The 17746-nt window shown below is 37.3% G+C and overlaps 1 protein-coding gene across 1 annotated transcript in view; it reads right to left on the reverse strand.

Moving 5' to 3' along the window:
* Window positions 1-17746, reverse strand: part of LOC306669340 (broad substrate specificity ATP-binding cassette transporter ABCG2-like) — a 59314-nt gene that overhangs the window by 11987 nt on the left and 29581 nt on the right. The window contains exons 4-10 of the mRNA XM_079153269.1: window positions 16264-16378; window positions 15548-15700; window positions 13357-13514; window positions 8691-8842; window positions 7058-7162; window positions 6212-6462; window positions 1866-1948 (exon numbers count right to left, since the gene is read on the reverse strand). Coding sequence (XP_079009395.1) covers window positions 1866-1948; window positions 6212-6462; window positions 7058-7162; window positions 8691-8842; window positions 13357-13514; window positions 15548-15700; window positions 16264-16378 — 1017 coding nt within the window. The remainder of the gene's footprint in view (window positions 1-1865; window positions 1949-6211; window positions 6463-7057; window positions 7163-8690; window positions 8843-13356; window positions 13515-15547; window positions 15701-16263; window positions 16379-17746) is intronic.

Here is a 17746-nt window from a genome sequence, read left to right on the forward strand (position 1 = left end):
AGGATATAGTTACACCATTCGTGCAATCATACACGTACATAGAGTAATAATGTCCCTCTTATTCCACCAACCCACCCCATACCCTTCCCTTTCCCTCCCTCCCCTTTACCCTATCAAAAGTTCCTCCATTCTTCCCTTGCTCGCCCCCCATTATGGATCAGCATTCACTTATCAAACACTCAGCATTTGGTTTTGGGGGACTGGCTTACCTCACTTAGCATAATATTCTCCAACTCCATCAATTTACCTGCAAATGCCATAATTTCATTTTTTTAAGACTGAGTAATATTACATTGTGTTTATATACCACATTTTCTTCATCCATTCATCTATTGAAGGGCATCTAGATTGCTTCCACAGGTTAGCTATTGTGAGTTGAGCTGCTATAAACATTGATGTGGCTGCAACACTGTAGTGCACTGATTTTAAGTTTTTTTGGGTATAGGATCAACCAAGGAGTGGGATAGCTGGGTCAAATAGTGGTGAAACCATTCAATTTAAAAATGGCAAATGAACAGAGATTTGCTCAAAGATTCAGTGAATCTTTATTATTTAAAAAAAGAAAAAGTAACAAGTTCTGGTGAGGACATAGAGAAACTGGAACTCCTGCCTGTTGCTGGTAAGAATAAAAATGATGCAGCTACAGTAGAAGACAGCATGGTAAATCTTCAAAAGATAACAAAATTGTCATATGACCCAGACATTCTACTAACCTGAAAAACTGAAAACAGGGACCCACACTCATAACAGCATTTTTACAACAGCCAAAAGGTAGAAGATACCCTATTTTTCATCAACAGGTGAATGGATAAACAGAATGTATTATACATGTAATGAAATATTTAAACTTCAAAAAGAACTTCCAACATATACTACAACTTGGATGAAAAGGACATGCTAAGAACAAATAAAAAAGAATGATTTTATGACTTTTGCTGGTAAATGGATGGAGCTGGAGTTATCATGCTAAGTGAAATAAGTCAATCTCAAAAAACCAAAGGCTGAACATTATCTCTGATATGAGGATGCTAACACACAATTAAGTGGGGAGGGAAGAAGAGAAGTTCAGTGGAATAGATAAAGGGGAATGAAGGGAAGGGAGGGGAGATGGGAATAGGTAAGACAGTAGAATGAATCAGATATAACTTTCTTATATCCATATATGAATACATCACAGTGAATCTCCACATCATGAGCAACTGCAAGAATGGAATCCTAATTAGAATAAGTTATACTCCATGTATGTATATGTATTTTGTATACACAAAATACACTCTACTGTCATGCATATTTAAAAAGAACAAATAAATAGGGTATGAATATACATATATATATATTTAAATATATTATATATATATTTAAAAATATTATATATATATATTTTAAAGGACATGCTAAGGAAATAAGCCAGTACATGAAAACAAATACTGCCTGAATTGGTGCATATGAGGTTCCTATAGTGATCAAATTCAAAGATAGAAGGTAGAAGGTGGTTGCCAGGGGTTGGGACAGGTGTGTATGGGGAATTGTTCTTTAATGAGGATGGAGATTCCATTGAGAAAACAAAAATAAAAGTTCTGGTGTTGGATGGTGGTGGTGGTTGCACAGCATAAATGCACTTGATGCCACTCACTGAACAGTGTGGTTAAAAAAGAGGTTGAAAGGTAAGATTTGGGTTGTTTGTAGTTTACTACTACATACATATGAATAAATATGGGGAGAAGAAATAAACTCAGTTTTCAATGTACTTTATACCCCACAAACAATAACATTTGACCCATACTATAAATTCAAATTATTGATTAATGTCTGCAAGAATGAAAAAGTAACAACATTTTCTCAAAATTAAGATCCAAATTACTTACGTTTTCTCTACTTTTGTACAATCATTTTTCAGTCCAAGGAAAGTGGCACCTACAACCAATCCCAGTATGATTGTGGCAATTATCTTTTTGGAAAGAAAAAGGAAATAGTTTAAATGAGAGGTAAAAATTTTGCTTATCATTTATATTTCTATAAGATATATGGCTACATAATCAAATTTCTCCATTAAGATAAACATTTCAAATGGGTCAGCCAGAGCCCCTGAGAGAATATAAAACAGTGTATGTTATTAATGCTTTCTAAATTAAATTGAAAATTAACATATCTGTTGTTTGGGGAACTGACAAGACAACAGAGCAGATAACTGTACAAACTAAGATTCCTCCCAATAGCTACCAGGCACTGCCAGTAGCTATTAATCTGCCAGTAGCTATTTAATCTGGCTCAGGAACTGAGTCTACAAATGCCACACAGGCACCTGGGGAAGTTGTTTGGGGAATAAAATAAAGTCCAAGTGGTCTAGACTTTTGACTTGAACTGAACTCTCAACCTTTGTGACAGCAAACATGCCCAAGTTTCATACTTCAAGAAGTTCAAGAAAAAACAGGTTGTCTTTATGCTTATAATTAGACAAATTCAGTTTCAGAGCCAGGAATGTAGTGGAGTATTTGCCTAAGATTGTGCAAGACCCTGGATTCAAATCCAAGCAGTGCAAAACCAATAATAAAAATTTAGAAGCACACACACACATACACATCAAATATGGAATTTTGTACAATAAGGAAATAGGTATGACTTGGGCCCCACCTCTCTACCTCTGGAGAGTCCCCACCTGCATGGGAAAGTGCATTGTCGCTGTCAGCACTCAGCTAGCTTTCTCTGGGGGCACCTAATGCTTCCACCACCATCTCCACTGTCACTGCCTCTCTATCAACCTCAGCCAGTGAAACCTACAGTGAACACCTTACACCTGAGCTGCCAGTTCTTCACCATTCTCAACATCTGCACCTACTCAGTCTGTGTGGATGACTCCCAAGGAGACTGTACTTTTTTTATGATAAAAATTATCATTAAAATGCTTCAATTAGCAAAGGGTCACAGGTTAACATAATGCCATAATTTATTTGATGAATTCTACTCACGATTATTCATGAGTTAAATGTAAAAACATAGGAAACAATAATCTAAAGAAAAAAAAATCCTACTATATATCTTGGAAACTTTAAAGTTAAAAAAACATATTTCCATACTACTACAGTACTGAGATATGAGGTAATCTGTGAAAGACATTTTGGGTAAGTAGTAACAAGTTGAAGTAGAAAAAGAGAATCGTGAGCTGTGAAAACTAGTTTGTGAAGACCCTAGTCTGGAAAAAATATTATGTTTCATTTATCAAATGAATTTATCAAATAAATGTTTCATTTATCATAGGTCCTTAAAATACCTTTGTTAATAAGACAGAAATTTAGGGGGGAAATCCATTACCCTGGCATATTTTTACTCATCTCAGAATAGACTATCATTTCAACAGATCAGGCTTCCAAAATCAATGCTGATCACTCTATTAAGATGCAGAGTACAAATACACAAGAGTCTATGCTTTCACACTTTGTAACCTTAGAGAATATTCAATCTTTCCAACTAGATGCTCTACATTGTTTGTGTCTTTTGCTTTCAAACTGAACACATTACTCTAACTCTGTCAGTATTATCATTAGGAGGTAACTACAGGCTTCATAGCTTAGCAACATTTTCATTGTTTTCAAACATACTGACAAACAATGAACCCTGGGATCCTGTCATGCTTTCACAAGGTGTGCCTGTGTAATTCTTTTTTGGGACAAGAAGGAAAAAAACCACAAGGCAAAACTGAACATTGGACAAAGGAGGAAAATGGACCCTCTGTAAAAGCTTTGTGCATCCAACCTCTGTTTTGACAGAAAGATAAAAAAAAAAAAAAATTCTCCTAATAGTTATTTCAGTATTTGTTCTACTGTGTTTAGCCAACATTTCTCAAGATGTTTTCTGAGGGATGTTTGTGGACTGCCACCAGGAAACTGAACCCATATTCAAGTGTGTAATATGCTAATAGAAACAATGACTCTCAGAGAGATTCCTGATACTGTCTTCCAAACTGATAAAAGAAACCCTTAGTGTCTTAAATAAACTCTTAATCTTCTTATACAGATACTCTGTTCATTCCAAGACTTTCCCAATACAACCTCTGGTAAAGCCTAAGTCTAAGTCAAAGTAAATGAATAACTAGTTGGCAATCAAAGCTCAACTAAATAATACAAGATTATTAGCAAAAAGCCATAAAACATTTTAACAATGGCATAATAAGAAATTTGGAGAAGTAAACATACAAGATTAAGGACCCTATGCTAAGGATTAATAAACTGTAGGCCACAAGTTTAATGGGCCAGCCACCTGTTTTGTTAAGCCCATTAGCAAGATGATTTGGGTCAATTTTAATAGTGGAGGAAAAAAGGTCAAGAATACTATTTCTTACAATATGAAATTTATATGATATTCAAAACTTCAGTGTCCATAATAAAATTTTATCAGAACACAGACAGGTTCATTTGTTTATGTATGGGTATGCCTGCTTCATGCTAAAATGGTAGGGTTGACTACCAGAGACAAAGACTACATATTGTCTGAAAAAACTTAAGATATTTACCATTGGTTCTTTACCAAATAAGAGTTTGCCTACTCATATACTAACACTCCAGGATTCATAAACCTGAACAAGAGTTCAGGGGCAACAAGGTTCTACCTTTATCCTACAGACTGCCAATTCTCTGAATATTTCTGGAATTCCTTTTGTGGAACCAAGTTGATTGACAAAGAAGACTGTTTCCACCTTAAGGAAGCCTAGACCCAAAACAGGCACAATCCTGGTGTACAAATAACTGCATTCTGATAATGCCCTGCCCAGAACTCCCATATAGGTATTTTGGAAAAAATACTTATAAACCACTTTTTAGAGGCAAGTAAGAAAAACCTAAATCATAAATCACATGAAACAATCAACTCATTTCATCACCTCACTGCTGAACAATGGGTAACCTAATCTGATGGTTCTAACTCACCATGCATGTTTCTAAATGACATTAAATATATTTCAAAGAATAAAACTTTACTGTTCATTGGTAGGACACAAGAATTGCCTGTGTTCTGACAAAAATGATAAATAACAAGGCTAAAAAACATTTGGAGAAATTGAGTCCAGTAGGGATAACTCAAATTGGGATAAATGTTCTCAGACACACTAAATGTGAAAATTACAGTACACGGGTTTAGGAGTCAAGTAGCATTTCATTAGAGCCAACAGCATGCCATCTTTCCATACTCGACAGAAATTCAATGATTGATAATAAAAAGCACAACCCCCAAACAATCAGGTGAATTAAAGATAAAATAGCTGGGAGAACTAGTGTTTTGTGTGACATACAGGTTGTGAATAACAGAAAAAAACTCAAGGAGTGATATTCAATAGCCACCACAGAGCCAGACAAAAGCAGAGAAGAACATTATCCCATCCTAGTTGAAGGAATCAGCCTCACAGTGAATAGCCTTAAGCCTGATTATTACCTGTGTATAAATTACAAACTCTGAGGTATCTGGAGCTTTCCAAAGCTAAGAATTTTAAATAGGAAGGTCAACAATAAGAAATAGCATTCTGCATGCAGGCTCTTCCTTCAGACAGTGGACAGTCCAGACCACCATCAGGAATACCCAACAACTCCAGGTTTCCTTCATTGCCTAATTTCAGCTGTAAAACAACCCTCTTCTCCCTATTTCTTCTCTCTCCCTCCCTGACCTCCATCCCTTCTCTGCTTAAACTTTCTGCATAGTCCCTTCTGTCATCTGACATGCTATTTTACTTCTTTATTCAGTTATCACTGACTTCTGCAATCATAAGAAAATAAGTCAGCCCCATGAGAGCAGAGATTTTGATTTTTACCCATTATTCACTATTGTAGCAGAGTCCCAAAATACAGCATGTGATCTTGTGTTGACATTGTTGAGTCAATCACTGGATGATGGTGGACAGCTACTAGAATATCCCAAAACAGGGTGATACTTCCTTTACATTAAAATTTTTTCCAATCAGATTACCCATTACAGTTTATTTCTATCATCAACAATTCTGAGTTAGGTACTCCAAGAAAAAACTAAAACAAGCTTTACATAAGTAAAATCTTGATTGTGTTTCACTTGTTCTATTAACTGTTTCTATAACCCAAATGAAGTAGGGATGACAGGTGGTAGATGGAAGGGTGGCCAGAAGATACACATAATCTTGAAGTGGGCCACATCAGAACCAAAGAGCTCCCACGTGAGTACTTCACAGCCCAATGAAAAGAATCTGTCAGGTTACCTGAGCTATGGAGGCCCGGGAATTGCCAAGTAAATTTTTGAACGAACGTCTGATAATCCATTTGAGCTGATGACAGAAGGAGGTGACATAGGTGATTTCCTTGAGGGCTAAGCTCCTCTTCTTCTTCTGACCACCTGAAAGTTCATCTAACTCAGCTTTTGTGTCTCTGCAGAAGGAGGAGTTGGCATAACATTCAACTAATGTTTCTATGACTGACTTTTCTCTCTGGGAAAGCTGTTCAGTCTCACTGGCTTTGGAATAAAAGTGGGTAAAGAAGGGAAACATTATTAACAGATCAATACCAAACTAAGCCATTCTTCTGTAACTCCTTTCTTGGATAACATTTTAATTCTAATGCTTGACTATAAAAAAAAAAAAAAAAAGACTACTAGCCTTGTCATTGCTTTATATATTAGAAAAACACAGTGAGTGAACCAGATACTGGTATACTCTACGGGTATGGCAAACTCACTGATTTTTTCCTATTTCCCTATTTCAGGAAAGACTCCTTACCACACAGAGGGATAATTCCTAATATAGAAATCTGACCCTTCCTTTCTACTCTGTACAAGTGCATGAAGGTCCCAGTTTCTTTTTCAAAAATACCATATAAAATGAGAACATTTCTTAGTGGGAACCCCCTTCCAACTGACAGTATCATATAAATGCTCATTACAAATTAAAATAAAAATTCCCACAGCTCTTATGAACAACAAAGTCTATCTGTTAACTAACTTCAGAACACAGCATTAACGTGAATTCACAAAGTCAGGTTTTAATGAGCCATCACATTACTAAACTTCAGCCAAATCAATTAGGCGAAATGAATCTAAGAGACTCACATACCTTCACAGTCTTCTTCCTCTCTGTTTAATCCCACAGCAGAAGAGTCTCCACTAATGACATCCAGGAAGAAGTCAGCAGGGTTGTTATAGGGCTCACAGGGGTAACCTGAGAAAGATGGTACCCCAAGAACTCAATATACAGTCTTGGAAAGGAAAGAGGACTCACTTCCAGAGGGCAATGAAGGTGAGGCTAGGGAAGACATAATCTAATTTCTCATCTTCTTTTCCCAATATTCATCTTTTCCCTTTATATATTCAAGTCACACAAAATTTTAACAATTTTTTATTTTCCAGCTGATAGATAATAGATAGATGTAATAGATGTATCTATCATATGATGTATAATAGATGTATCTATTTATAATAGATGTGTCTATTATATAGATATATATATGTACTATAAACATCTGTATATCTAATAAAGATATAATTTTCCATGGCAATCATGGATTCTTCAGAATATCTTACATGAGTCCTTACCTATCCTAAATCATGAAACTCAAATAGTCATCAGTATGATCTGGTGAGTATCAGTACTCCATAAAACTAAATCTAGGTCCAAGAAAAATACGTTAAATGCCTTGGCTTGTTTTGCTCTCTGAGTTCGCATAGCAAATACTGGAAGAACAGTATACATATCAGCAAAAGTAGCTTCTCCACCATCTACATTCAAAGGTCTAAGTTATTATCTGCCATAATTACAAATAGGCAACTAATTCACAAAGTATCATTATCAAGAGAACATGATTAGCACAGCACACCTGAGTTCTCACCTCAGCTTCTTGTGGCACAATCATGGGAACTTGACCCGAGTCCTGACACTTAAGTTTATCTCCTCTGAATTTCCCCAGACCTATATGCTTGATCATATATGCTTGATCATTTTTAAATGACAGAGATTAAACAAAACAAATTAAGAAATTTAGTCTATATTTACAACTATATTTTGGGTTGTGGGGTAATATCTATAATCATACCCAAATATCTCTAAAATGAAGCAGATTGCATGAGACATTTAAAATAATCACAAAATTCAACCTGATATAGAAAGAAATGGACAGCCCAGATATGTCAGAAATGCTGACCCATCAAAGTCAGATTTAGGACAAGTCATTGTATTGACTAATAGCCACTTGCACCTATTCAAGGCCTAAATCTGCAATTAAATGCTACCAGAAAGTTAAGCAACATCTCCATGAACCCTCATCGGGTAGAGAGGAAGATAATATGATGGGGAAAAACTGAAATACCATCATCTCTTATATGGTCAAAAAGACAATGATACTGGGTCATTCCATAGATGTTAACTGAGTAACTGTGAGTGAGTCCAATACATTTATTACTGAACATTCAGGGGAAGATCATTATAATTGGGAAACAGAACAGACACAGGCCCAATGAAACAGAATACATGCATGGATACTGAAATAGGACAGGATAAGGAAAGAGACCCAAACAACAAATAAGTGCTGCAAAATGGAAAAAACTTCTGGCATCAAACTGACTAAAGACGTTTAGAGTGGTGGCACCCCAGTTAAGTCTAAGTGGAGATCCAAAAGCACTACTGCTGGCCCCTCTGCTCTCCCCAGGATGCTAGAAATGAAGGATCTAGAGTGTGAAAAAGTCAACCACACCTATTGATTCAAAGTACCCCAGAGCCTCCTGGGCAGGACCGTGGAATATCAGTTTTCCTGAGGCCAATAAGGTGAGGCGGTCAAACAGCTTGAAGATGGAATACTGAGGTTGATGAATGGAGAAGATGATTGTTCGTCCCTGCTCAGAAATCCTAAGTGAAAAGAGAAAAATAACAAGTCATTAAGCATCTGAACTTTGCACTTCTTAGAAAAGTACTTCATTCTGCCAGTAAACCATTTGTTCCCAATTTCACTTGATTTTTTTTCTTACAAACTTCTCATCTCATATTATCTACTTATGGGGAATCTAAGTTCAATGCATTTATTAAAAGCACAAGGGCTTATTAAGGATGGTGCATCGACATTCTAGAGTCCACAAGAGGATCTATTGACAATGCAGCTTCCTAGACAGCCTTCCCAGACCCTGAATCAAAATTTCTGGGGCTGGGTACAGGGAGTCATATTTTTTTAACAAGCATCCCATAATCTGTATGTGCACATGAATTTGAGGACTAATTATGGACAGAATATTAAAATGCTTGTCATGTGCCCAATTCTCATTGATCACTTAGCCTTTTAGTTCTTAAGGTGGTTTTCATTCTACTGCCCTAATAGTACAATTCAGATCACTAAGCACTTACCAGGTCTTTGCAAAATGCTTTAGAGAAAAATCTTTCACTTTTCACAATGTTGTTAGAGGCAGTTCCCATATTATTATTTCCTTCTTAAAGCAATTGTCCAAGGGAAAAAAGTTACTAAGTGCCAAGGCTAGAATTTGCTCTCTGGTCTAACTCCACAGCAAAAGCAGTGCTAAACTACATTTTCACAGGAATTATTACTTATGGGTAAAGGAACAATGGTCAAAATTCCTGTGCCAAACTGTTATTAAAAATTTATGGTATGACAGCTGGGAGTGGCGGCGCATGCCTATAATCACAGTGGCTCTGGAGACTGAGACAGGAAGATCTCGAGTTCAAAGCCAGCCTCACTGACTTAGCGAGGCACTAAGCAATTCAGTGAGACCCTGTCTCTAAATAAAATACAACATAAGGCTGGAGATGTGGCTCAGTGGTCAAATGCCCCTGAGTTTTATATATCTATCTATCTATATATAAATATATACTGTGTGTGTGTGTGTGTGTGTGTGTGTGTGTGTGTAGTATGAAAAGAATCACTTCAATTTAAGCATTTGATGTAAGCACCTGGTATATGCTATAAGTATGCCCAAGGCTATTCTGCCTCAAAGAGAATTGTTGGAGACGGCTGCCCTGTAGGGCTCGCAGTGGTAGCTGGCCTCGCCCTAAGATGGCGCCAAGAGCCCAACCACAAAGAAAAACAACTTTAAGGAAGTGCTTTCTATTGGCTGACTGATCTCCTCCGTGTCCGTGCTTAGCTTGTGATCAGTGCATGTCCTCATTACCCACCATTAAGTCTCCATGAGCCAAACCCCTGACCCGTTAAGGTGATTGGCTGTTATATCCCATAAAGCTGCGTACTTTGCGCGGTGGAGGCAGGCAGGCAGCAGCTGCGGGAGGAGAGAAGAAGAAGCGAGGCAGCGGCGGCACGACAAGAGAAGAAGAGAGGCAGCAGCTGCGCGAGAGAAAAGAAGGAGAGAGAAAGCTGCGCAATGAGAGGAAGAAGAAGAAGAAGACGGCGGCGGTGGAGGAGGAAGAAGAACCAGGCACTCGGCTCAGAAGCTCTCCCATAAAAATAAAGACCTTAAAACTTCATCTGAGAGCCGAGTTTCATTGTACTCACTGGATGAGACAAGAATCAGGCCAGAAGATCAATAATTTCAATAGAATGTGGAACAGATGCAGACAAAGGTTCCTTGTAAGCAAAATGGGAAATTTATGAAACCCAGGCTAAAAATGACATAAGTAGAATATCAAAAGGCCTAACAAAAGTGAGCTAAGAAGAAAAATGTACTCCAGGTGAAAGAATGAGGTGAGCAAAGTGTGGAATAAAAAGGTCTATTTGGGAAATTACAAGAAGCTCAATGTTAAAAACCAAAGAAGAGAGAGAAAGGGAGGGAGTGTGTATGTAGAAGCTCACTAAAGAAACTGCAGCAAAACAGGCCCATGATGAACCTTTCATTCAGAATCTGGAAATTAATCAGTAGGCAACAGGGAGTTGAGAAAGAACAAGAAGGAGTAAGTGATTACACGAGAGCCCTGACATTCAAAGTGTGGTCTAGAGACCAGTGGCATCCGTATCAGTATCTCCTCTTAGAATTTCCTATGGAAAATCTTGGGCTGTCCCCCCAGACCAACTTCTAGAAATAGAATCTGCATTCTAACCAGACCCTAGGTGATGAGCATGCACAGCAGGGCTTGGGAAGGATAGATTACAGCTCTGCATGAGGCAAGATGCCTGTGTGCTAAGCACTGCAAAGCACAAAGAAAACAGTTACAGTACTCTGTGGGAAGCCATGCTTATTTAGCAGAATCAGACTAGGTTGAGAAATAGTTTGCAGAGGCCAGGCTTCTAGGAACTGCCGGGGAGCATGTGGCATTGCGTGAGAGTGGTTCCCTGTCTCCTTCTGTTTTATTCCCCCTAAGAGAATGGCTTCCCCAACTCCAACCTATCCTGTTCATCACAGAAGCAGCTCCTCCCAGTCTTGCCTCCTGCCAACACTCTACCTGTGTATTATAAATAAAAGAGAGTTGGGCAAGTTGTTGTTCTAAGATTCCAGAGCTGGTATGGTCAGATCCGTCACCGCCCCCTCTCATTTAAAAGGACTATTGACTCCTGTGTGTTTATTGAGTTGACCAGTTTTTTGGGTAATAGATAGAAAAACCGCCAATATCCTCCTCTGGCCAGATCCAAAACCTGGCATCTTTACTCTCATGTGCAATTGACATCTCAGACTGAAGACATTAAAAAACAATTTTCCATTTCTTTTTTCCTAGAATAGAGACTTGCTTAAAAAGCAGGGGAACCATGGTAGCCAGTTAGTGATGGAGAGGGGAAGCCATGCAGGTGGTGTGTCTGGAAACCTACACAATGGGGCAAAAGAGGACCACAGCAGCCGCTTCCTGCTGGGCTTGGAATGCAGGATTCCACATGCAGAAGGGAATAAGGAGTTGTGGATCCACCAGAGGTTTAAGAATAAACACCTGTTTCCAATTTAACAGGGTAAAAGTTGTCTTTAATGTTCTCTAGACACACTGTTATTCAAGGATCTATAAATGGTCACTTCTCCATTTTATTCCCTCCCATCAAATTAAAAGACCTTTTTACAAATACTTCAAATTCCTATAGTAGTTGGAACTCTGAAACAGGTGAATAAATAGTTCATTTCTCATCAGACTCCTCTTCTTTTGGTTTGATTTATCTCAGCAGACCCCTGAACTCCAGAGGGTACTGGCATTTGGATTGATGGACCTGCCAGCTGCTACTTCGGATATGACTCTAAGCTTTTATTCTAATGACAGGTTGATGATCATGACAATCTTAGGCCAGTAGCTGTAACTCTCAGTGATAATAAATAATTTGCTCCTAGGGCCCTTTTTTCTTTTAGAAAACTGATCCTGTACATTTTATTTGATTCGACATGTTTCAGTAATTTTTATAAATAGCTCTTAGATTGTGAAAAGTTTCCTAGTGTGATAAAACATATAAGATAAAATTTTTCCTCTTTGATGAAAATCATGCCTATTGCTGTATGACAGTTATAATACTTAATAGTATTGGGTGTACGGCATGGCAGTGATGAAAATTAGTACTTATGGTTGCTTATTAGTAATTAGACCTTGGAGACGGGACAAAACTGGTATCAACAGCAGGACAGTGACTTGCCCCTTCTCTCAACTAATCTATCTGGTAATTGTCTCTAATCTTTAAATTAACTATAGACCATCCCTCAAGTGGAGAACCTTGGGGATGTGAAATAGGTCTGAGGACTTTTAACCAAGGTGGAAAGGCATTGGTATTATTCGTAGCATAACCTGAGTGAGGTTGGAGAACCAGTAACCAAAACTAAAAGGTAACTTCTTGATGAATGGAGGTTCCTCTGAAGCATTGCCAACATACACCTACTTCAGGTAAGTAGGTAGAGTAACTTTTCAAGATTTCAGAACAAATGACATTAACTATATTCCAGTCAATGTATTCCTATGTGTAATGTTTTTGTTTCCCTCTAATTCTGAAGTAAACATTTGTTGTGAAAAGAAGATGGGGCAGAAGGGTTTACACAGTGGGTGGAGGACAACGAAATCAGCCAGAGCAACTGGGAGACTGATTGCATTAGAAAATTAAATTACTTGTTTGAGTAAGAAAGTGAGTATTAGGAGAAAATGGGAGTCACATCTCTTCCTGTCTGATGTCACTTTTAAACACGAAAATGGCAAAGACTCAAAATGACATGGAGATTTTAGACTGGAATTAAAATATTATTATGGGCTTTTTAATAGGTACACACTGACAGAAACAACAATAGTTATAGCTGTATTTTTACATGGTTTTTTCTATTCAAATATATATATGTTTGTTCTATTGTTTTATTATTCTTGATAACACTACTTTGTTCATCGACAGTTTCCCTCTAACTAGGAAGGAAGAAATTCTGCTGTTCACTTCTGAATACCCTGTACCAAGAATATCTGGTATACAGAAGTGATCAGTTATAAAATAAAGGAAACAACAATATTCCCACAGCATTTACCTTTTCAGGAGCAAAAGGACAGCACTTGCTGTGCTCGAGTCTAAACCAGTTGTGGGCTCATCCAGGAACAAGATGGGAGGATCAGTGATCAGCTCCATTGCTATATGGGTCCTTTTTCTTTCTCCTCCAGACACACCCCACATAAACTGAGTTCCAACCTAAAACACGAGTTATCATTATTATCTACAGAAACAACCACAGTCACTGTCATTTGGTAGATTAACCAGTGCTGGTCCTGTTAGAGACACTTTATTTTGCTGTCCTCATTATTCTGAACAGCAAATAAATAGACATCTAAGAGAAGAAGGGGGTTTCTCTTTTATCAGATGAGTGAAATGAGGCTCAGGCAGAGCTTCTAGATGACTGGACCTGAGATGAAGGCTGTGCTTTAACAGTTCTCTATGTTTCTTATCAAGTCAAATATTTAGGCTTAACACAAGTAAGCTGCAACACTAAGAGCTATATCCCTGATAGTGGAATCCCACTACAAAACAAATAAAGATAGGAGAGGAAAAAGGAAAGTCTCTCTAGTAATTTATTAGTCTTCTAACATCCTGACCACTGTTTCCACCAAAGGACTCCAAGTGGATTTACAAAGAATAGACTCACAATCAAAATAGTGTGCTTTCTACCACATCACATTAGCGACTTTTCAATCACCATAAGTCTTTCCAAACTGACACTGTCTCCACCCCAACTCAATGCACAATTTCTTATTTATTCTTTTAGACAAATCTAGAAAGTGGCATATTCCACAGGGCCACTGGCTCAGTCTTTTCAACCAGTCAATGTAATTGTGTGTGGTGAGCAGAGTAGGAAGGTTTGGGGAGACAGGATGTAGATTACAATTCTGAAATTCAGAGTCTCCAAAGGGATAATGATCAAATGGTACCCAAGGCCCATGACTGGGTTCTGTTAACAAATGAACCGTAAAAGATATTTGGAGACAATTTGGAGAATGTTAATGAATATGGGCTTGACATAGGTGATGATATGAATATACTATCCCTTTCATTAGTCGATAACAGTACTGTAAGGAAATGTCATTTTTATAGATGCATAGTAAGTATTCTTATAGAATACTTATAGAATACTTCTTACAGAGGAAACACTGTATGACTTGCTTTAAAATATTCAGAAAGAGGGTTGGGTTTGTGACTCAGTGGTGGAGCACTTGCCTTGCACACGTGAGGCACTGGGTTCAATTCTCAGTCCACATAAAAAAAATAAGTAAAATAAAGGTACTGTGTCAATTTACAACAAAATTTTTTTTAAATATTCAGAAAGAAATAATGAAGTAATCACAGCAGATGATATTGACAATTGATAAATCAGGTGAGTAGTATTAGTAATTATACTACTATATTATCTGACCATCATGTATTATCATAAGACTATATTTTCTACATTTCTGTTATGTTTAAAATCTCATAAAAATTTAAGATTATATCAATTAGATTACATAAATTATAAAAAGTCAATGACAGCCTTCATAAATTTTCCCTGAAAATCCAAGTAAGTAACTTTGAGCAGTACCTTTGAATATAGCAAAAGAATACCTAGTGGAAAGGCAAAGTCAAATAAATAAAGAGCCAAAAGAAAGTCTGGAAATAAACTGGCAGAGAAAGGAAAGAAGGGAGAGAGCGAGGGAGGGGATGAGAAAAAACAACTTGGTTACTACATAAACTATAAGTAAATCCTAATGTGAAAAAACATAATTTCCAAGCCAAATTATCTCAAATGAACTACACAGACCAAGAATCCTTGAATTCTCATCATTTATCAATTCCAGAAATATTCCTCAAAAAAGCACTGGAAGAAAGTCACTCCAGAGGAGGAAAGGGAGAAGAACTAGTGAAGGGGTCATAGAAAAAAAGGAAGAAGAAAAGTTAGAGCCAAGACATAAATGCGCCCTGACTTAACAATGAGGGTGGGAGGACCATTGGGAAAGACCATGTGAGGAGCACTCTGCAAACTAGACCACACTCCATTCCCAGGATTTGACCATGGTTAAGACTGTTTCTCCATCTTAATTTCCACCTTCCTATTATTTAACTTGACTTTCCTCATCATTACAGAAAGCTGCCACTTTTGACCTCATATATTCTGGGAAATTTCTGATTAAGGTCACATTGTCCACACAGGGAGTTTCTCTTCTCATGCTGACTCTATCGGGTTTACTTCACATTACCTTAAAATCTGCCACTTTACTCAGACCTAAATCTTGAATGACTTTGTTGATCCTCTCATTTTTTTCATGATTTGTCATTGTTGTTGGAAGACGAAGAGCCGCTGAGAACTGTAAGTTTTCTCTCACCGTCAGGGTGCCCATCACAACATCATCCTAAAGGCAAAGAGTGTTTTAATGAGACACTGAGTCTTTTCTAAGACTCTCCCTCCAGTGAATGTAACTTAATCCACAAAAGTAACAAACTCAAGGTAAAGTTTCAGGTCTGCCAATTTCAGTGATTCCACATACAGAGAGCTGCAGAGCCCAGGGGAGGCATTTCATCCACCAGTGCACATGCGGATGGAGCACAAGTAATCATGGTGACTCCAACTGGACACTTCCACACTGCTTTGTATAAAGACTCACTAAAGGAATCATGTAGGGGAAGGAGGAAGGAAAAGGAAGGGGAAAAAAAAAGATACGAACAGTCTCTTATGTAAATGACACAACAGCTAGAATTGACACCACTGTCTGACAGGGGTCATATTCCAGATCCTCCTTTTCATTCCATTTAACTCTAATCTTACTCTTATGGGAGATTATGAAAAGCTGGTGTAGAGAAGTTTTGTTTCATGACCATATGAAATAATCAACTGGAACCACACTAAACTATAAACCAAGGCTTTTCTCCATACAGAACAGAAAAAAATCTAATGGACAAATTCACTAATACTTACTTGTACCACATAACCAGTCTCACATGGGAAATTGGCATGTTGAGGTGCTCCATTTATCAAAACTTCTCCAGATAATCCACATGGATCCTTCCTTGCAGCTAAGATATCTAACAAACTAGAGAAGGATACATATATTATAGGGGTTTTCCCTCCTACACAGGCCATATTCTCTCAGCTACTCTGAGTCAAAATTTGTTCCAAGACAGAAAATGAACTAGTCAGTAATTTCTATGGTTTAACTAAAAGTGTATGTGAGTGTGTGTGTGTGTGTGTGTGTGTGTGTGTGTGTGTGTATACTTAAATTCTCACCTTTCTTTTCATCATGGGCTACAGGAAATGCCAAAAACATAAAAGTAAGATATCATTGGCTACAAAGGGGCAATGCAACATAGATTTGGTACCTTGAAAATGTTAATAAACCAAACCCTAGCCAAACTAACCAAAAAAAAAAAAAAAAAAAAGGAGAAAGAAGACACAAACCAACAAAATTTGAGATGAAAAGGAGATGTCAACACAGAAATTTATGAACTCCAGATCATTAGAGACAATTAAAAACACATGTAACAATAAATTGGAAAATCTCGAATATATTGACAAATTTATAGACCCATATGACCTACTCAGATTGAACCAAGAGGATATACAAAACCTCAACAGAACAATTGAGCAATGAGATTGTGAACAGCAATGAGATTGAAGCCATAATAAAAAGCCTTCCTAAAAAGAAAAGCCCAGGACCAGATGGATTCTCAGCTGAGTTTCACCAGATCTTTCAAGAAGAACTAACACTAATACTCCTCAAATTATTCCATGAAATAAAAAAGGAGGGAATACTGTCAAATTTATTCTATGAAGCCAGTATCACCTTGATACCAAAACCAGATAAAGACATCAAAGAAAGAAAATTACATATCAATATTCTTGATGAACACAGATGCAAAAATCCTTAATAAAAGCAAAACACATTAAGAAGATTGTATACCATGATCAAGTTGGTTTCATCCCAGGAATGCAAGGTTGACTCAGTATACATAAACCAAAAATGTAATTCATCACATAAGCCTGATTCAATATACACAAACCAAAAATGTAATTCATCACATTAATAGAATCAAAGACAAAAATAGATGCAGAAACAAAGTCTTTGGCAAAATTCAGTACCCATTCATATTAAAAACACCAGAGAACTGAAGAACAGAAGGAACTTACCTCAACCCAAAGCCAACATCATATTGAACAAAGAAAAACAAAACCAGGAACAAAACAAGGATATCCATTCTCACCACTTTTATTCAATAAAGTTCTTGAAACTCATCAGAGCAATCAGGCAAGAGAAGAAAATTAAAGGAATAGAAATAGGAAAAGAAGTCAAACTGAGGTTTGTTTACTGATGACATGATTCTAACCCTAGAGGATCTAAAAAACACTACCAGCAGATTTCTAAACAAATTTAGCAAAGTCGTAGAATACAAGATCAACATAA

Source organism: Sciurus vulgaris (assembly GCF_902686455.1).
Source record: "Sciurus vulgaris genome assembly, chromosome: 9".
NCBI lineage: Eukaryota > Metazoa > Chordata > Mammalia > Rodentia > Sciuridae > Sciurus > Sciurus vulgaris.